This window comes from Mastigoproctus giganteus, chromosome 10, assembly GCF_048544385.1.
Source record: "Mastigoproctus giganteus isolate SK-2022 chromosome 10, ASM4854438v1, whole genome shotgun sequence".
Lineage (NCBI taxonomy): Eukaryota > Metazoa > Arthropoda > Arachnida > Uropygi > Thelyphonidae > Mastigoproctus > Mastigoproctus giganteus.
Genome location: NC_143584.1, coordinates 20,601,877 through 20,621,672, shown reverse-complemented (window position 1 = coordinate 20,621,672; position 19,796 = coordinate 20,601,877). Strand labels below are relative to the sequence as shown.

Here is a 19,796-nt window from a genome sequence, read left to right as displayed (position 1 = left end):
GGCCTTGACTAATCTTGTTGCTCTTCTCTGCAACAAGATTAGTCAACAGTTCCACATCTTTCTTGGAATGGGCTTCAAGACCTGTATGCAATACCCAAGATGCAGCCTAACCATTGCTTCATACAATAGGATAATCTTCTCCTTGCCTCTGCTGGAAAAATTTATGTATATCACTTGCAGAATCCCACAAGCTGTTCTAGCAGCAAGTCTGTACTGGCAGACAACTTCATATCAGACTGTATGTTTATCCCGGACTAAAATGACTTCAGAAAAATATGTGCTGAAATTCATTGAGAATATGCAGAAATCTTGTCATAAAAGTATGAAAAGTGTGAGCCGTTCAGTGTTTTGGTGGTCTACTGATTTGGACCGGAAGAGAAAGGAACTTTTTAAAGTGAGGCATCAGTTTCAAAGAGCTAGAAGATATGCTGATCAAGAATTAAGTGATACAATAAAGGAAAGATATAGAGAGCTAAGGCGTGACTACATTCAAGCTGCCAACAGGACTAAGGTTATGAAGGGGAAGGAATTTGTGGGGGAGCAAGGATCCATGGAATTCCATATTTAAAGTTTTAAATAAGAAGAATATTTTGGAAGTTTCTTACATTATTGGCACTGTTGATAATGAAACATTAACTTGGCAAGAGTCTGTGAACAGGGTTCTTGGTGAACTTTTTCTGGATGAAGAGACACAGATAACAGATGAGCAGAAACAAATGATAGAGGGAAATAACAGGTATAGTTCTGATGAAATAGAAGAGCCTTTTAATTTAATAGAAGTCATGGATGCAGTGGACCACGCAAAGGTAAACAAATCGCCAGGCCTTGATAAAATTGAGATGGAGGTAGTAAAGAGAGTATTTAATATCCAGATATAGTGATAAAATATATAATAAGTGCTTAGAAGGAGCTTTCCAATCAGGCTGGAAGATTGCACACATTAAATTGTTAATTAAAGGCACAGATAGGATGCTAAATGATACTGGGGCGTTTGGCCTATTGCCCTTTTCTCTGTTTTGGCCAAGATTTATGAACTGAATAATGATTAAATATGAAAATAAAGGCCTGTCATCAGTTAACCAATTTTCATACCAATATGGTTTTAAAAAAGGTTATTCCACGGAAGATGCAGCCTATTCATTGGTGCAGGCAGTGGAGCGGGGTGAGGAGCGGTATGCCCTAGGGATTTTTGTGGACTTTAAGGGTGCTTTCGACGGGCGCTTTCTGGTGGGTGGGCATCCTGTATAGATTAAGTAAAACTGAATGTTCAAATAAGATGTTTACTGTACTTAAAAATTATTTTGGAGGAAGAGAAGTTGTTAAAACTAAGTTTATTCAAGTGAATAAGAAAATATATAGGGGGGTGTCCACAGGAGTTGGTGGTGGGCCCATTTGCGTGGAATATTGTATTTGACGAATTTTTAAATATGAACTTGCCTGGAATAGATATCATTGCTTATGCGGATGATCTGGTGTTAGTTGTTAAAGGAGATGCCAGATCACATATAGAAAGAAAGGCTGAAGAAGTCTTAAGTATACTGGAAGAATGGTCAAAGAGGTATAGATTGTTGATATCCAAGGAGAAGATAGTGTATATTCTGTTAAAAGATAGATTAAGCATGAACCGCCCCCCCCACTGTGAGGCTTCTGGGTGACACGGTTCGGTATGTGAAGGTAATCAAGTATTTGAGATTAAAGATAGAGGAAAGGTTGTTATTTACAGAACACGTTAAATATTTGAAAGAGAAAATAAGAGCACTCTATGCTAAGCTGCAGAGAGTTGTGAGGGCAGATTGGGGCATTAAAGGAAGATCAATAAATTTAATATATGAATATTTATTTGTCCCAATTGTAACTTACAGTGCCGGAGCTTGGGTACATAGAGTGGCTATAGTAATAATTCAAAAATATTTAATACAGGCGCAAAGGTTCGCTTTATTGCATGTTACCAGAGCATGCCGAACTGTCTCCACAGAGGCCTTACAGGTGCTCTCTGGGAGTATCCGTGTCCAGTATGTAGTGTTACTCTCTGGTCTCTTGTATCTTACCAAGAAAAATATCAGGTAAACTTATATGGGAATAACATCATGCCCAGTGAAAATAGAATTTATTCTAGAACTGATATTAAGGAAGCAAAAAAAAGAATATTAGATCAAATAATGCGGAAATGGCAAGAGAAATGGGAAGAAACAGATTAAGGAAGGCAAACCTACGATTTTATACCAAAGGTAGGAATTATTAATTCTAAAGTGAAACCTTGGCTGCAATTTGGGGCTCAAGGAAGATGGTTCATGCCAATGCGGTGAACTTGAGACATCGATGCACATAATGCTGGATCGTCTGATCTGTGGGGATTTGAGACAAGAATTAAGAGATACCTGTGGAGATTCTGGAAAGAGGGACCCTTTGGACATTGTTCACAGATAAAAGTTTATTTACCTACTTTAATAAATTTGTGGTAACTGTGTTTATGCGAAGATGGAGACTAGATAGTAGAGGCCTGCCTCCTAGTGGCAGGGGCGAAAACTCTTGTAAATAGGAGCAGTGGAAGGATTATTCAATTCTTCAGATTCTTCTTACAGGAGGCTAAGTGGCTGGTGCCACCATAGCCAGGTGGGCAGGAGCAGCAGTGTGTAGCACACGCTTCTTGATTAGACCGGGGTTTGAGCCCATGACCACCAAATACGGAGGATGCGGAAAGGTCAGGGAATGACCACCGCATATCTCCGGAGCAATATGGCCTTAGTTGCTAATGCTCCTAAAAACCAAACAACCACTAAGTGGCTAATATAAATAAAAGTGAGTTAAAATTTTGTGTTGAGTTATGTTAATTTGTTTATATTTTAATTTGAAATTCAAACAACTCTTAGAATATTTTCCATATGTCAATAACCATCGATAGGTTACAGCCTGGGAAATGGATTGGCAAATGGAGGCTCAATGGAATGTATATTTATCCCTGGGTGTCAATTGAACTCCACCATCTTGAGTGTGGTACTACCCAGTTGATATGTTGCTCTACGATTACTGCTGCCCATGTGCAGTTTTTTGCATTTATCAGTGTTAAACTTTAATTACTATTTTTCTGTCCATCTGCCTAATTTTTCTAGGTCTTGTTGCAGCAGTATTCCTCGTTTCTTTGTAGAAAATAAGATTGATATTCCTTCATCAATATTGTTAATAAATACTGAAACCAGTAAGGGGCCCAGCATTGAACTCTGATGAATGCACTATGGGTTGCAGTAACACCAAGTAGTTGCTTGACATTTCAAAGGCTTTTGATTGTGTTTGGCATAAAGGTCTTTTAAATAAGCTTCCATCTTAAGGTTTGCCAACTGTTTTTTTTAATTGTGTATCCAATTTTCTCTCTGACTGCTCACTGCAGGTTTTCTAACTTCTCCACTAATGCTGATGTTTCCCAAGGTTTTTTTCCCACTCTTTTCCTCTTGTATATTGATGATCTTCCATTGACTGGAAATCCTATCCATAGTTTTGCTGATGGTAGCACATTGCATTCCACTTTCTAGTGCCATGCTCAAACAGCCTCAACTTCTTGAATATCCACTACCAATTCCTTAAATGCTGATCTCCAAGTAATTCTCCAGTGGGGCAATGATAACTTAGTTGATTTCAGTTCTTCTAAAACTCAGTCTTATCTTATATCTTTCAAAAAGGATTCTTCTGCTCTTATGCTTATCTTTGATGACACTCTGATTTCTAGGCAAGATTATATATCTCTATTGGGGATTACCCTGACTTCTAATCTCTGTTGGCATAAGTGCATTACAAATATTGTTTCCTCTGCATCTAAAATACCGGGTTTTCTCTTTTGCTCTCAGTGTTACTTTTCTTCCAAACAGTTATTCACTCTGCACAAATCTCAAATCCATCCGACCACGGAATATTGTTCCTACATCTGGGGCGGTGGCCCCCAAAACCTCTCTCAGGCTTCTAGATTCCATTCAAAAGAGGGCAGTTAGATTAATTAATGACTCATCTCTAATGGAGTCTCTTCACTCTCTGTCTCATAGATGTTCTGTTTATGCTGCATGCCTTTTCTATAGATACTTCCGTATGCACTGTTCTTCTGAATTGGCTTCTATAATTTCTGCTCTCTCCCTCTCTTTCAAAGCAGTCTGAACATATGCTGCAGCCAGCCAGCATTCTTTTACTAACTCGAAACTCACAGAACCAACTTTTCTTCTTCTTCATTTATTCCTTCAACTTTCATTTTCTAGAACAACCTTTGTTCATACTTATTTTCTGAAAATTACAATTTACAGAAGTTCAAGTCTAATGTCAACAAGTAGCTTCTTTCTTCTTCTCACACTCCAACCCATGCACGGTACTAAGTACAAGGTTTTAGCATTAGCAAGGGCACGTGATGCAAGAAAGCAAGCTTATATAACATCAGCTAAAAAAAAAAAAAAAAACTTATTTCACCCATCCCCTCGCTCCAAATGTTTGTCAAGTTCTGCCTTGAATCTATTTTAATTTTAATACCTCTCGTGTTTAGGGTTTTCATAAAAAAAAAAAACCAAATCCCCCCCCTCTTTGCATTGTTTACAGCATTTAGCAGCAGTTCTTATACATAGTATTAATAATGTTTAATTTTGTTGCATCACTAATTAATTACACTGTTTAATTTTAACGAAACAGGCCTACGCGCTCTGGATTCATTAAGAATTTATTACAGTATACACAGAGCGTACAAATAAAGGAAGAAATATATGAGCTTTCGGCTATATGGTAGCCTTCATCAGAATTAAAAATACATGAATGGCAGTTGGAATGAAGATGTGCACTGCCAGGTGCGTGAGACGCGAGGTTTAATTGTTTGTTGACGTCTGTGGCTGTGACGCATGATGACGTGGCCAGCGCTTGTCCAATGATAGAACTACTGACTCTGTGATCGGGTTGACTTGGCAACCACTGTTCCTGTTCAAGGATTTATCCGAAGATTTTATATTTAACGATTCCAACCAGGTACGTTTTAGGTAATGGTGGGATCTGTCTACCACCACGACATCGCGGTGTGGGTCGGTGTCGTGGTGGGTTGTCCAGACATGTTCGGCGATAGCTGAGTGTTCTATATCCGCTAAACGGATCGCTCTTTTGTGCTCCGAGAGACGTTTCTCGAGTCGACGTCCAGTCTCTCCAAAGTAGCAGCTAGTGCAGTCACGGCAAGAGATGCGGTAGACCAAACCGCTCTGCAGAAGGGTGGGGACAGGTGTTTTCACGTTGGAAATGAAAGAACGCAGTTTCTTGCCTGGGAGTTGGATGCACTTTATTCCGTGCGTTCTCAGGATTCTACCGATCTGTTGTGACAGGTTGGGGTAGTATGGGATGAATGCCCTCGTGGATGGCTCGTCACTGTTGGTGCTGTAGCTGGTCGTCACGATGTCACGTGTCTGTAGATCACACCTGTCGAGGACGTCAATGGGGTAGCCACACCTCGTAAGGTCTACTTTGACCCTAGTGACCTCTTTGCGTCTTTCATCAGCGGAGCTGGAGTGTGTCCAGGCGTGAGTAAGCAAGGTTCGGGCAGTGGAGAGGAGGTGGCCTCGCGCGTGTGCTGACCGGAAGTTGGTGAACTGGCCAGCACACATGGGCTTACGATAAACTGTAGTCCTCAGGTATGTGCCTTCACGTCGGACAAGTGTGTCTAAATATGGTAAGGAGTTGTTCGACTCCAGCTCAATCGTGAATTTTATGAAGGGCGATAGTGAGTTGAGGTATGATAGAAGTCGCTGACCTGAGTCTCTAGGGATGACCACGAACACATCGTCAACATAGCGACACCAAAAGGCGATGTGATCTGGTGCGTGTGCAAACGCACGTCCCTCTAACTCCTCCATCACGATGTTTGCTGTGACCGAGCTGACAGGGGAACCCATGGCCGTGCCATGTATCTGCTGGTAGACTGAGTCATTAAATATGATCGCACCCCCTGTTAAGCACAGTCTGAGGGCGGCGGAAATGTCATCGGGTGTGAGACCAGTTCTTTCGTTGAGGGTTCTATCATTGTCCAAGAGTTGTTTTGCACAAGAAATGGCAAGTTCCACAGGGATGGAGGTAAAGAGCGATATGACGTCGAACGTATCCATCTCGCAGGATCAAGTTATGGCATCGTTCGACGTCATATCGCTCTTTACCTCCATCCCTGTGGAACTTGCCATTTCTTGTGCAAAACAACTCTTGGACAATGATAGAACCCTCAACGAAAGAACTGGTCTCACACCCGATGACATTTCCGCCGCCCTCAGACTGTGCTTAACAGGGGGTGCGATCATATTTAATGACTCAGTCTACCAGCAGATACATGGCACGGCCATGGGTTCCCCTGTCAGCTCGGTCACAGCAAACATCGTGATGGAGGAGTTAGAGGGACGTGCGTTTGCACACGCACCAGATCACATCGCCTTTTGGTGTCGCTATGTTGACGATGTGTTCGTGGTCATCCCTAGAGACTCAGGTCAGCGACTTCTATCATACCTCAACTCACTATCGCCCTTCATAAAATTCACGATTGAGCTGGAGTCGAACAACTCCTTACCATATTTAGACACACTTGTCCGACGTGAAGGCACATACCTGAGGACTACAGTTTATCGTAAGCCCATGTGTGCTGGCCAGTTCACCAACTTCCGGTCAGCACACGCGCAAGGCCACCTCCTCTCCACTGCCCGAACCTTGCTTACTCGCGCCTGGACACACTCCAGCTCCGCTGATGAAAGACGCAAAGAGGTCACTAGGGTCAAAGTAGACCTTACGAGGTGTGGCTACCCCATTGACGTCCTCGACAGGTGTGATCTACAGACACGTGACATCGTGACGACCAGCTACAACACCAACAGTGACGAGCCATCCACGAGGGCATTCATCCCATACTACCCCAACCTGTCACAACAGATCGGTAGAATCCTGAGAACGCACGGAATAAAGTGCATCCAACTCCCAGGCAAGAAACTGCGTTCTTTCATTTCCAACGTGAAAACACCTGTCCCCACCCTTCTGCAGAGCGGTTTGGTCTACCGCATCTCTTGCCGTGACTGCACTAGCTGCTACTTTGGAGAGACTGGACGTCGACTCGAGAAACGTCTCTCGGAGCACAAAAGAGCGATCCGTTTAGCGGATATAGAACACTCAGCTATCGCCGAACATGTCTGGACAACCCACCACGACATCGACCCACACCGCGATGTCGTGGTGGTAGACAGATCCCACCATTACCTAAAACGTACCTGGTTGGAATCGTTAAATATAAAATCTTCGGATAAATCCTTGAACAGGAACAGTGGTTGCCAAGTCAACCCGATCACAGAGTCAGTAGTTCTATCATTGGACAAGCGCTGGCCACGTCATCATGCGTCACAGCCACAGACGTCAACAAACAATTAAACCTCGCGTCTCACGCACCTGGCAGTGCACATCTTCATTCCAACTGTGCCATTCATGTATTTTTAATTCTGATGAAGGCTACCATATAGCCGAAAGCTCATATATTTCTTCCTTTATTTGTACGCTCTGTGTATACTGTAATAAATTCTTACTGTTTAATTTTGTTTTCACTGAAAAATAATGGACATTCCCAAAACTCTGATGTGCTAGGAATATTTTGATGTCATTTTTGTGATTAGGGAGAATAACCCCAGGGGCTCACATCTAGAGAGTATGGGCTTGTCATGCCCAGGGTCCTGAGCTGGATATCATCATTCTTCTCTTGTTTGGTGATTCCTTTTATCTCTCTCTCTCTCTCAGAGTAGTTCAGAAATGTTTTTTTGTGGCTGGTGCAGCATAAGCTTTAGGCTTCCTTGCACCATATGCTTTAGGCTTCCTTGCACCATATGGCTAATAATAATAAAAAGTGCAAAAAAAAAAAAAAAATATTGCTGTTACTTTCCAAAAAAAATATATGTTGTGTAATGGCGTAATTAATATGAAATTCTTATTAAAGTTCTTATGAAATTTTGTTAGCACCATGTAGGGATCATTTAACCCTCAGTCCACCCTTGTTTTTATTTTAAATGTCTTTTGCACACAAAAACTACCCAACAAAAACTATCTTATCTTTCCAGTAAAGTTATTTTAATGTTATTCAATGCATTCAACAAATTTTTCAATGAATGGTATTAAAATGACTTCCGTGGGCACTATAGATTCCTCTCAAGTGCCATTGTTTTGAAAAACTGTTTTCTTTTGTCCTTTCCCATATATATATATGGAGGTGCCTCCGTGGCCAGGTGGGCAGGAATAGCAGTGTGTAGCATACGCTTCTTGATTAGACCGGGGTTCGAGCCCATGACCACCAAATACGGAGGATGCGGAAAGGTCAGGGAATGACCACTGCATATCCCCGGAGCAATATGGCCTTAGTTGCTAATGCTCCTAAAAACCAAATAACAACAACAACTTTCCCTATAAAACTTATGGAATTAATATATCCCATTTTTTTTAATTATTAGAGAATGATAATAGAAGAGTTAAACAATGTAGGCAATATCTTGATCACTGTTTCTAATTATACAAGTTACACTTCAATTTTTTATTTTCCCTTTTAGGTTTTCCTATAATGGCCGTACCATTGCTTGCACCCTGGAAGAAGTATTTTGTTCACAGAGTGTTGAAGTTACCTAAACTTAAAATTTACAGTGCTCTTATATCTCAGAATTATGGCATAAGCACCAGCCTTTTTTTCCCACCTCCTTTTATTCCAATTTATAGGAAAATTCAAGAATATGTTGATCGTGTAGCAGTTGTTGATCACAGGAGCCAGTATAAATATAAAGAGATATTATCAGAAAGTATTGTTTTGGCAGAGAAAATAAAACAAAGTCTCAAAGAAAGAAATTTAAAAACAAATCAGAGAATAGCATTTCTGTGCCCAAATGATGTTTCCTATGTTATTACACAATTGGCTTGTTGGATATCTGAGAATATTGCACTTCCTTTATGTAAGACTCATCCAGTCTCTCAGTTGGAATATTTTGTTGAAGACAGCAAGTGTGCCTTGATTATAGCCTCAAATGAATTTTCTGATAAAATTAGTTCATTAGTAGAACATTTAAGCCTATCCCATATTTTTCTTGAGGAACCTAACAAAACAGTTGCAGCCAACTCAGTTGATCTTGATAGCTATTTTCCAAAGAGGGGAAAAGCTGAATTGCAAAAAAGATATAATAAAATAAAGAACACGGACGCACTCATTATTTATACTAGTGGTACCACAGGACCCCCAAAAGGAGTTGTATTAACTCATTACAACTTACATGCTCAGGTAATATTAGTGTCTTCCATTTTTACTTAATTTATTTCAGAATTTTGTGAAATGCACCTTTTTACTATCTTGAAATTTAATTTGAATGGAGATTTTTTGAATTTTAATAGAAAAATTTATAGGTCCATAATTAACCTATCCCTGGTAGCACAAAGAATTGTTACTCCTCTAAGCACTGGGGTCTGAATGACCTCAATGCACATGGAATTTTAGAAATCACAAGAATAATATAGAATTTTTCAGTTTTTGATGTACCATTATTATCAATCTTTTGAAAATAATGCTTTTAAATTAAAAACAGATATTTTAAAATTATTTTTGAAAATAAAACTCCCATTAATCCTGTTGGCAAGCAAAATGCAAATCAGAAAATCAACAAATGCATGCTTGTTTGTTTGTTTGTTATTTGGTTTTTAGGAACATAGCAACTAAGGCCATATTGCTCCGGGGATATGCGGTGGTCATTCTCTGACCTTTCCGCATCCTCTGTAAATGCATGCAATTGGATGCCAGTCTGTCAATAACAGGAGCACTATTGCATTAAGTGTTAAGCCCTTTGTTTGTGCAGTTTGATTCCAGATGATGCTTCAACGTTATGAAGCCAGATAGTGTTGCTAATTGGAGGAAAGCATGCTCCTATAAAGTCAGCTCATTGTCGCTAAGTGTAGTGACAGCCATTCAACACATGTATATAATTAGGTTTAATTTAATTCCTTATTTGTTCCTAATTGTGTGATAATTAATAGAGATTTATGGAATTTTCAGTGGAGAAATCAAAGAAAACACTTTCAGAAACAGCTATTAGAAGTTATTAGTTGAGTGGACAGAGTAGATGAAGGACATAAATTGCTCAAATATTGTCTGGGGTTCTTATCAACTCCATGTGATGGGCTTGGGGGCTAAGAAATGATAATGTCAGAAAATTAACATGGCACAATAGTGGTTCATTGCAAAATATGCTAACTTATGCTTGCCCATTGAATAGAGCAAGGGTTGGCAGCCTTTGGTGGTCATGTGTTGGGTTCACTCTCGTGCCTGTGGTGAATCTTTAAAATGTGAGGGGAAAGTGTTTGGTGAAGAAACTGCTGTTATTTTATAAAAAAAAAAAAAAAAATGGGTGCATACAGTGTGGAGGAGTTTTAAAATTCATTTTGAGGACTTAATTTTGAAACGATATGAAATTTGAATTTTAGGAATGTGTATCTACTTTTGGGATGAGTAAATGAAATTGCCTCATGTGTAAGGTGTCCATATTAGAACAACACAAAACTTGAACACTTACGTTGTGGTGATGTTATCCGGGAGGGGGTCCATCTCTCGGTGAAAAAAATGTGGGGAAATTTTGTTTTAATAAAAAAAAAAGACTTGTTTTTTTTCATTTTTAGTTTCAAAATGTAGAATTAACAAAAACAGAATACAATTCTTAAATTTGAACAACAAATTTATGCAATAAATATGAAAACTTTTTTTACTAATATATTTAGCAGAGCACTTAACAGATCTTTGTTATTTTTAATTTTATTCTTAAAGTTTGTGCAGTTTAGGCCCCTCAAATTAAAAATACACATAATAATTGCATTAACTGTACTTCTCTCTAACCTATTACGCTCATCAGTGAACAGTCCATTGCAGGGGTGTTCCTAGGGGCACCCCCTTTAAAATTTTCTTCATATGTGTAAGTTTCTGGTTTTCAGGTGCCCCTTGAACATTGGCACCGCCCGGGTGCATGGTTCCCTCGGGGTGGCCCACCTCTGGTCCATTGTATTCCTTGCTTCAGTACCTTCCATTTTTAACGTTTTTGTTGGGCTTGGCTTGAAATTACCATCCTGGAACTAACTAATTATTTCTATATCTTCTACTCTATCTAACAGTTCTTTGCTCCAGCTATTGCAAATTTCAGCTCTGTGGATAGAGAAAAAGTGTAGAATAAGTTAGTTAAAACTTATACCGGGTAAAAATTACCCCACAAGATAATAATGGGAGAAAATATTCGCTAGCAGCCATCATTGACCCGGAATTGCAAATAAATATGAACATGATCTAATAAAGTCACTCTTTTGTTCAAGAAATTCAATTTTTTAAGTAATGTTGTCCATTTTTCAACACAACTCAGTGTAATCCATTCTTTATTATTTTCGACTTTGTTTATGGCATTTTTTTTTAAAACTCCAAACTGATCATATAAATTTTCATCAAACTTCATTTAAATTTTTTTCAAATGATTCCGGCGAATTTGCTATATCCTGCCATTTTGGAATGTTTTTCATTAGTGTCCAGTTTAAGAAATGGAATTGTTCTAGGGGTTTCGACCAATTTTCTAAATAATTTTTAGCCATCGAATAAAAAATCTATAATTTCATTTTTAATAAACTTATGTACTCTAACTTTCTCTATCAAACTGAATAATTTTTCTAGCCTCAAATGGCAGAAATTGATCAGATATTTGATTATCTAACATCTTAATCGTTTCATTAACAATTATTTTAACCTCTAAAATAATTTTTTAAAATTTTTAATATCTGCTTATTGGAGAAACTGAGAAAGCTGTGGGCAGTCCACAAATATGCTTCTCCCAATGGATGCTTAAAAAATTTCTCAATAAAAACGGAAGGCTTTTCTTCGGATGAAGAAAAAAAACAAGATTTCAAACCTTCAAAAATTTTTGAAATGCGTTTAATGGCAGGAAATAATGTCAATGAGCGAGAGAATATATTTTATAATCTATATCAACAGTAGCACAAAATTTCCTTAAACATTCCATTCAAACTGTATAAGTGTGAAAGTAAGAAAATATTTTTATAATTACCAATTCCACGTCAACTGTTAGTCTTCCTGCTCCCTATTGAGCGGGATTATGAAATATGTGCGCGAGACATCCAATCTTTTTTATATTGTAAATAACCAAATTTTGGAATCAAGAAAATATGTTGCATTGGCTTCTTCTTTTGATTCCTCCAAAATTAACATTTGGATTGTCATCTCCGAATGCAGTACAATTTTCTTTGGGGATATTATTTTCCTTCAGAGAAGTAAGAATGTAGTTGCCGATAGTTTCTGATATCTCATCGGGTAAAAAAAAATTCATCTTAAGAAATTTAACTTGCATACCATTTTTCTCGTTGAAATAATGCAATAACAATGGAGATACCCTCTTCGATTTATGGTTGTTTGCATCAGTGGAAATTCCAAAGAATTCAGTACTACTGATATCTTTTAAAACTTTGTTAAGTGAATAAGGAATCAGTACATTCTTTATTAGTGCAATTGTTTTCATTCGTGCACTGGAAAATTTTTGTGCGATTTTTGAGTGATAAAAAAGTTGACCGAAAAGGCTTGAGAAGCAATCAGCACTTCTAAACGACTGATGATGTTTAATTAAATGATGCGCCATTGTAAGTTCAGTGATACGTGACAAGGTAGCGATGGCTACCTTGTCACGTTAATTTGAATTCTCTTTGAACAAAGAAGTGTTCCAATTTGTATGATGATGAAGTTGCTTGAAATTTGATTGCATGTTTTTTTTAGAATTAACGTGATCTTTGATATCACATCTCCCACCGTGACTTATGTTGATAAAACATGAGCACATCAGCCTCATTTTTGTGTCTTTCCTTTTTTTTTTTTATAAAACTCCATTCTTTCTGGAAGTCCTCTTTGAAAACGCATTTACATTTAGCATTTTTTTTTTATTATGCAGCTTAAACTAATTAAAAAACTATTACAAAAAATTTCACTTTATCTATGAACTGATCGACCAGGTGTACTGAAACACAAACCAGCGGTGAACAGGCGACGTACAAGCTGTGACTGACGATGTGATTGAAGACAATACTGTACTACGAACTCTGCTACTGTCTTTTGATTGTGCAAAAATACACTTGTACAAAAATGTTCATAATAACAATCTGCGACATTTAAGTGTTCAAAAAAAACTTTCGTGACACTGGGACAGTTTCACATAAATTGGGATGAATCCTTGAAAACCGGGATGGATGGACACCCTATTCATGTGCCATTTGAGCACATGAATAGGGTGTAGTGTTGTCTTTGGCTGCTTTGGCAGACTCTTTAAGAACTTTTTTGTACAGTCAGTTCTGCTGTAATTGTGTGAAACCCTCTATTAGAAACTCAGTAAAAGGTGCATTTGTTCTTTACTCAGCCTTGTAATTGCATAGAAAACCATAGTTGAATTCTGGGCATTGAATCGACAGTAGCATTTCAATCTGCTGCCATTGTTTTCATATTGATATAGCAGATACTGAAGGTTTCTACGTAACTTGTAGCAGTGTAATCAGTATCAGCAGAGAATTATAAATTATAGCACTACTTACATGTTTTAATAATTTAACTTGTCACATAGATCGTAATGTATGGCAATAATGTTCGTAGACCTTTTAGAATCGGTGATTTGGCATAGATGAATTCTGGAAAAAATATCCCATTTTCTTCTTATTATTATAATACTTAAGTTATTTAAGTATTATTATTAAGATTATTTAAGTATATTAATATTATTATAATACTTAAACGTTTGATTATAATTTTAATGATTTTTTTGCAAATTTAATCTGTGATTTTGATATCATTAAACTGTGATTATTGTTAGTAGAAGTCGTTTTCGTATCTGCTGAATTTTCTGAAAAGGTTAAAACAGTGGGAAGGGGGATAAACACATTGTCTGGAGGGTGTACCTGTAAGTAAATTTCAGCCCACTCATGAACTCTGATAATTTGCTTTTAATCATATCGGGTTAAAACAGCGGGAAAGGGGAATAAACACCTTAAGACTGAGGCAGTCTGGAGGGTGTAAAAACTGCAGCCTTTATCAACCCACTGCAGGATGAAAGCCTCCTCAACAATTCATGCTGAGGGAAAATGGACCATAATCTGCCATGCTGGTCCAGTGCGGGTTGCAGATCGACCGTATTTAGCAGTCAGGGGCTTGAACTCTGGTCTACTCAAAAAGCGTGTGCTACTGCATTCCCACTCCTGACCACTCGGCTACAGAGGCTGTTCTGAAGGGTGTACCTGTAAGTAAATTGCAGCCCACCCATGAATTCCGTTAATCTGCTTTTAATAATGAGAAAAAAACTAATCAATACATCATTATCGACTTCTACTGCCACTACCAATAACATGCCCCATCTTTTACCAAGAATGCAGGGAGAAGCTGTGGTAGCAGAAAATGCATTTGCCAATTAAGTTTACTGAAGTTTTCTGCTGTTCTCATGTTGGCTTTCTTTACTTTAGCTGAATTGATTTATACAGATATCTAATAACAACAAAAAAGACAATTGTAATTATACTTTTATTCAAAAAAGAAAAAGAACAAAGCTATACATGGACAAAAGGAGACATTTAGGTTGGTGTTACTTGGATAACTCCAAATCACTTGTTGGGCATATATCTTTGTGTTTAACTAGGGATATAACTAATTTAACATTGTGGTCATTACGGTATAGCGTATAAAAATGGATATTTTTTCCGGGATAAGCAAAATAGATTTTGTGTTTCTTAACTGACAGCATAACCCCTCCTCCCTTCCTGTCCTGTCTATCCTTTCTGTACACATTGTACTCCTCACCCCAGGGGCTCACATCTGGTGAGTATGGGCATGGCACACCCAGGGTCCTGAGCTGGATATCATCATTCTTCTCTTTCTTGGTGATTCCCTTTTCTCTCTCTCTCTCTCTCTCTCTCTCTCTCTCTCTCTCTCTCTCTCTGTGTCTCTCTCTCTCTCTCTCTCTCTCTCTCTCTCTCTCTCTCTCTCTCTCTGTGTCTCTCTCTCTCTCTCTCTCTCTCTCTCTCTCTCTCTCTCTCTCTCTAGGCGTCTCCGTAGCCAGGTGGGAAGGAGCAGCAGTGCGCAGCACACGCTTCTTGATTAGACCGGGGTTCGAGCCCGTCACCACCAAATACGGAGGATGCGGAAAGGTCAAGGAATGACCACCGCATATCCCCGAGCAATATGGCCTTAGTTGCTAATGCTCCTAAAAAAAAAAAAACCAACAACTCTCTCTCTCTCTCTCTCTCTCTCTGTCTCTCTCTCTCTGTGTCTCTCTCTCTCTCTCTCTCTCAGGGTGGTTCAGGAATTTTTTTTTTTTGGCTGGTGCAGCATAAGCCTCAAGCTTTCTTGCACCATATAGCTAATAATAATAATAATAATAAATTCCAGTTCTGCATTGCTTATGTCTGTGTGACACCATGTCTCTGATATCCCAACAATATCTGCCTTTGATGTCTTGACTAGCACTTCAAGCTCATCAAATTTGGTGCCTTTGTAGCCAGGTGGGCAGGTGCAGCAGTGCATAGCACATGCTTCTTGATCAGACCAGGGTTCGAGCCCGTGACCACCAAATACGGAGGATGCAGAAAGGTCAGGAAATGACCACCGCATATCCCCGGAGCAATATGGCCTTAGTTGCTAATGCTCCTAAAAACCAAATAACAAATAATATCATCGAATTTATTAATTGTCCTAGCATTGGTGTACATGCAAGTATACACGCACCTGTTTTTACTCTTAGTTACCCACACAGCCCATGTATTTATTTGTTCCACTATGACTCCCAGCAGTCCTGGAAATTCCCGTTGCCTTGCTTTCCAGGCTGCTGCTCAATTGCATTTCAATAGAAGTAGTGCAGGAATCACTTTTACCTTTGCCAGCGGCTACTGTTAATCTATTAGTCCGTGTATCCCCCCCCCCAAGCTTGCAGTTTTTCGATCCACCTAACTCTGCCTTGATAGCATCAGGAAATATTCTTGCACCCTTTCTATTTAAGTGTATCCCATTCCTGTAGAAGCAGTATCTCCTGCTTAGGAGTATTTGTCATTTTTTGCTAATGTTTCAATACCCTCCTCACTTATGATAACAGTGTGATAGACAGATATGCCTTAGCATTTTAAGACAGACTGATAGATATGGCTGTAGATGAATTTTTTCTTTTTTTCCACAGGTTTCAGCTCTCATAGAAACATGGGAGTGGAACAGCAGTGATGTTATTCTTCATACTCTGCCATTGCATCATATGCATGGAATAGTGAATACCCTTCTCTGCCCATTAACTGTCGGAGCCTGCTGTGTTATGTTGCCCAAATTTGATGTCAAGGAGGTATTTAATTTTATTGAATTTTACTCAGAAGTTATATTTAATCTTTTTAAACAATAAGAATTGCGTACTTTTTTATGGATTTAGTTATGAACTGTTATTTATTGTGCTGATTAAAAATAGATGTATATGAGCTTTATGTTATGTCACATTTTAAATTTCAGTTTTTGGCAATAAAACTGCAGAACCCACTTAGAAATGGAGTTTTGCATGTCATTGTGTTCTTGTTGCATGATCCTGTAGTATATGCTAGATTATGTACTCAGCAGAAGATTTTCAAGATAATTGGCAGAGCCATAACATAGAGTTTTTTTTATAGGGTGAGTTGATGGAGACCTTAACACAGTTGATTAGTGTCTTTTGATAATCAGCGCAAGTCATGATAGTCAGATGGTACTACTGATTCTTAGAAGTAGATATAAGATTAAGTTGATTAATATTTATTTATTTGTTCCCATATGTCGTGGTTAGTGTATATTTTTTACTATTTCAGGTGTGGAATTCCCTTACACAATCAGATAAATTTCCTCATGTTAATATGTTTATGGGAGTACCAACAATGTATGCTAAACTGATTGAAGAATATAATGAGAGGTTTCAAGAACCAAAATATATATCATATGCAACAGAATTTATTAAAGCTTCATGTGAACAGAAAATCAGGTACAAGCAATTTAAACTAGCATTTTCTATAACCAGTTTTATACAGGGCATTCCTAAATTATGTCAATAAAATTATAGGGGTAATTCTACCTACAAAAAGGTTTTTTACGTTCATATTTTTAAAAAAAATTATGAAAATATTAAAAAAAAAACAAAAAGATACATATCTAGTATGAATGAATATTTTAATAGATATGTTTAATGCTTATTTTTTATTTTTTTTTCCCATTCAAAATCTATAATTGTTATTTAAAATTTAAATAGTCATGGCTCCAAAACTGTTTAGAATCAGCCATGTTTTGAATTTTTTTTACTTGTTTTTGTATGTAGAAGTACCTTAATTTTTTCAGTGTAATTAGAAACACCTTATTTTGAAATATCTGATCAAATAAAGATTTGTGAAAAGTTTCTGAAAGTGGTGGGGGGATACCCACAGAAAAAACAATTGGTTAATATGGTTCTAATATAGAGTTTGAAAGAAAATGTACATATGAATTGGTGTTCACTGCAGATAACTAGTCTCTATATTTTAAGGACTAAATTTATTTCATACTGCTAAATAGAAATTTGACATGAGAACAATAATACATAGCACAGAAATATCACATATTACATAGCACAGAAATATCAGTTGATATCAACTGGTATTTTTGCCAGTGCAAAAATACCAGTTGATATTAACTGATATTTTATCAAAGTTGATCAAAGAAAGTGTACTGTATTACAAGTATGAACCCCAGGCCGTATTACAGACCTCTACTCGCAATCTGTACTGGGACCATGCCATAATAATGGACAAGATGATCCTGCAAAAGAATCTAGACATAACCCTCATCAACAAGAAGGAAATGGCTACCTGCCCAATTGACGTAGCAGTGCGAAACACCAGCAACTTCCAGAAAACATATGAGAAAAAGATCAGGAAGTATGCAGAACTTAGACAGGAAGTCAGATGTGGTATGTGGAACAAGTAACTACTATCCCTATCACTGTGTCAACCACTAGCATGGTGCCAAAGGAGCTACATAAGAGCTTAGCAGCAATAATTCTCACAGAGAACACCAACAAAGAACTCCAGAAAGCTGAAAACCTGAACACCTGTAGGATAGTTATAGACTTCCTCGACCAATAATAGTAACTGGACATAACAATCACACTACACACCTGGTACCAGTACCCATTATGGGTGTTTGTTATTTGGAGCATTAGCAACTAAGGCCATATTGCTCTGGGGATATACGGTGGTCATTCCCTGACCTTTCTGCATCCTCTATATTTGGCGATCACGGGCTCGAACCCCGGTCTAATCAAGAAGCGTGTGCTACGCACTGCTGCTCCTGCCCACCTGGCTACGGAGGTGCCACTCATTATGGGATGGAAACGAAACCCATAAGGAGAAGGAAGAGAATAATAATAATAAATGAAGATGATAAAAATTGGTGGGTAGACCATCGCATTTAAGATTTCAGAAAACTGGGGTATTTACACCGATGAGCCAAAACATTATGTCCAGCAAGTTGTTATGCAAATTGAAGCAACTGCAGGTGAACTAAATGAGCCTTGAATGGGTTGAGCAAGTTGAATGCTGATGGCATTCTTCCTCTTGCTCAGACTAAGAACCCGAGGGGACACAGTTACAAATTGAGGAAAGATAGTTGTAGAATAGATGTGCGGAAATTTACCTTTAGCCAGTGGGTAGTTGATTGATGGAACAGGCTTCCATCTTTTGTTGTGGAAGCTAATAGCCTAAATAATTTAAGGCTGAGCTGGACAGGCATTTGGAACGAATGGAGGGGTGAAATGGGAGCGTTTTTTTTTTTTTTGGCTGATGCTGCATAAGCTTGCTTTCTTGCATCGTATGCAAGAAATAAGGGTTGGGACACAGCAAAAAAAAAACACCTGATACTGAGCTCTGTTAATCAGTGTTACGCTTGTTCTTCGGGTGGGAAAGGCAGCGGACTTAAGCGATTTTTGACAAAGGCCAAATTGTAATGGCCAGACAACTGGATCAGAGCATATCTAAAATGGCACGGCTGGTGGGCGCTCATGGTCAGCCATGGTTAGTACCTAATGAAAGTGGTCAGAGGAGGGAAAACCTAACAACCGCCGGCGAGGTGTTGGACGACCACGGCTTATCAATGCTTGAGGTGAGCGAGGCTCTCCTGGGTGGTACGTGGCAACAGAAGGGTGACTGTGGCACAACTCCCTGGTAATTGGAATGCTGGTGATGGGAGTAATGTGTCACAACACACAGTACTTTGAACCCTGCTGAAAATGGGGCTGCATATCTGGAGGCTGCTCCGAGTGCCCATGCTAACCATGGTTCACCGGCAACAGTGCCTACAATCGGCATGGGAGCATTGAAACTGGACCTTGAGTGATTGGAAGAAGGTCATCTGGTCCAATGAATCACGTTTCCTGTTGCACCATGTGGATGGCTGGGTATGTGTGCGTCATTTACCTGGGGAAGTGATGGCTCTGGATGCACCATGGGATGAAAACAAGCCAGTGGCGGCAGTGTCATGCTTTCGGTGATGTTCTGCTGGGATACTCTGGGTCCAGTCATTCATGTGCCGGGCACTCTGATGTCTACCATCTACCTAAACATCATTGCTGACCAGGTACACCCTTTCATGGCAACGTTCTTCCCCTCTGGCGGTGCCGTCTTTCAGCAGGATAATGTGCCATGCCACACCGCCTGGATTGTTCAAGACAGATTTGCCAGAACATGAGGAAGACTTCCAGGTATTT

At 38.8% G+C, this 19,796-nt stretch overlaps 1 protein-coding gene across 1 annotated transcript in view; it reads left to right on the top strand.

The window, feature by feature from the left end:
* Positions 1-259: 259 nt before the first annotated feature.
* Positions 260-19,796, top strand: part of LOC150078835 (malonate--CoA ligase ACSF3, mitochondrial-like) — a 38,234-nt gene continuing 18,697 nt past the window's right edge. Inside the window, exons 1-4 of the mRNA XM_090382417.1 lie at positions 260-479; positions 8,562-9,277; positions 16,230-16,385; positions 16,876-17,045. Of these exons, the coding sequence (XP_090238543.1) occupies positions 260-479; positions 8,562-9,277; positions 16,230-16,385; positions 16,876-17,045 (1,262 nt within the window). The remainder of the gene's footprint in view (positions 480-8,561; positions 9,278-16,229; positions 16,386-16,875; positions 17,046-19,796) is intronic.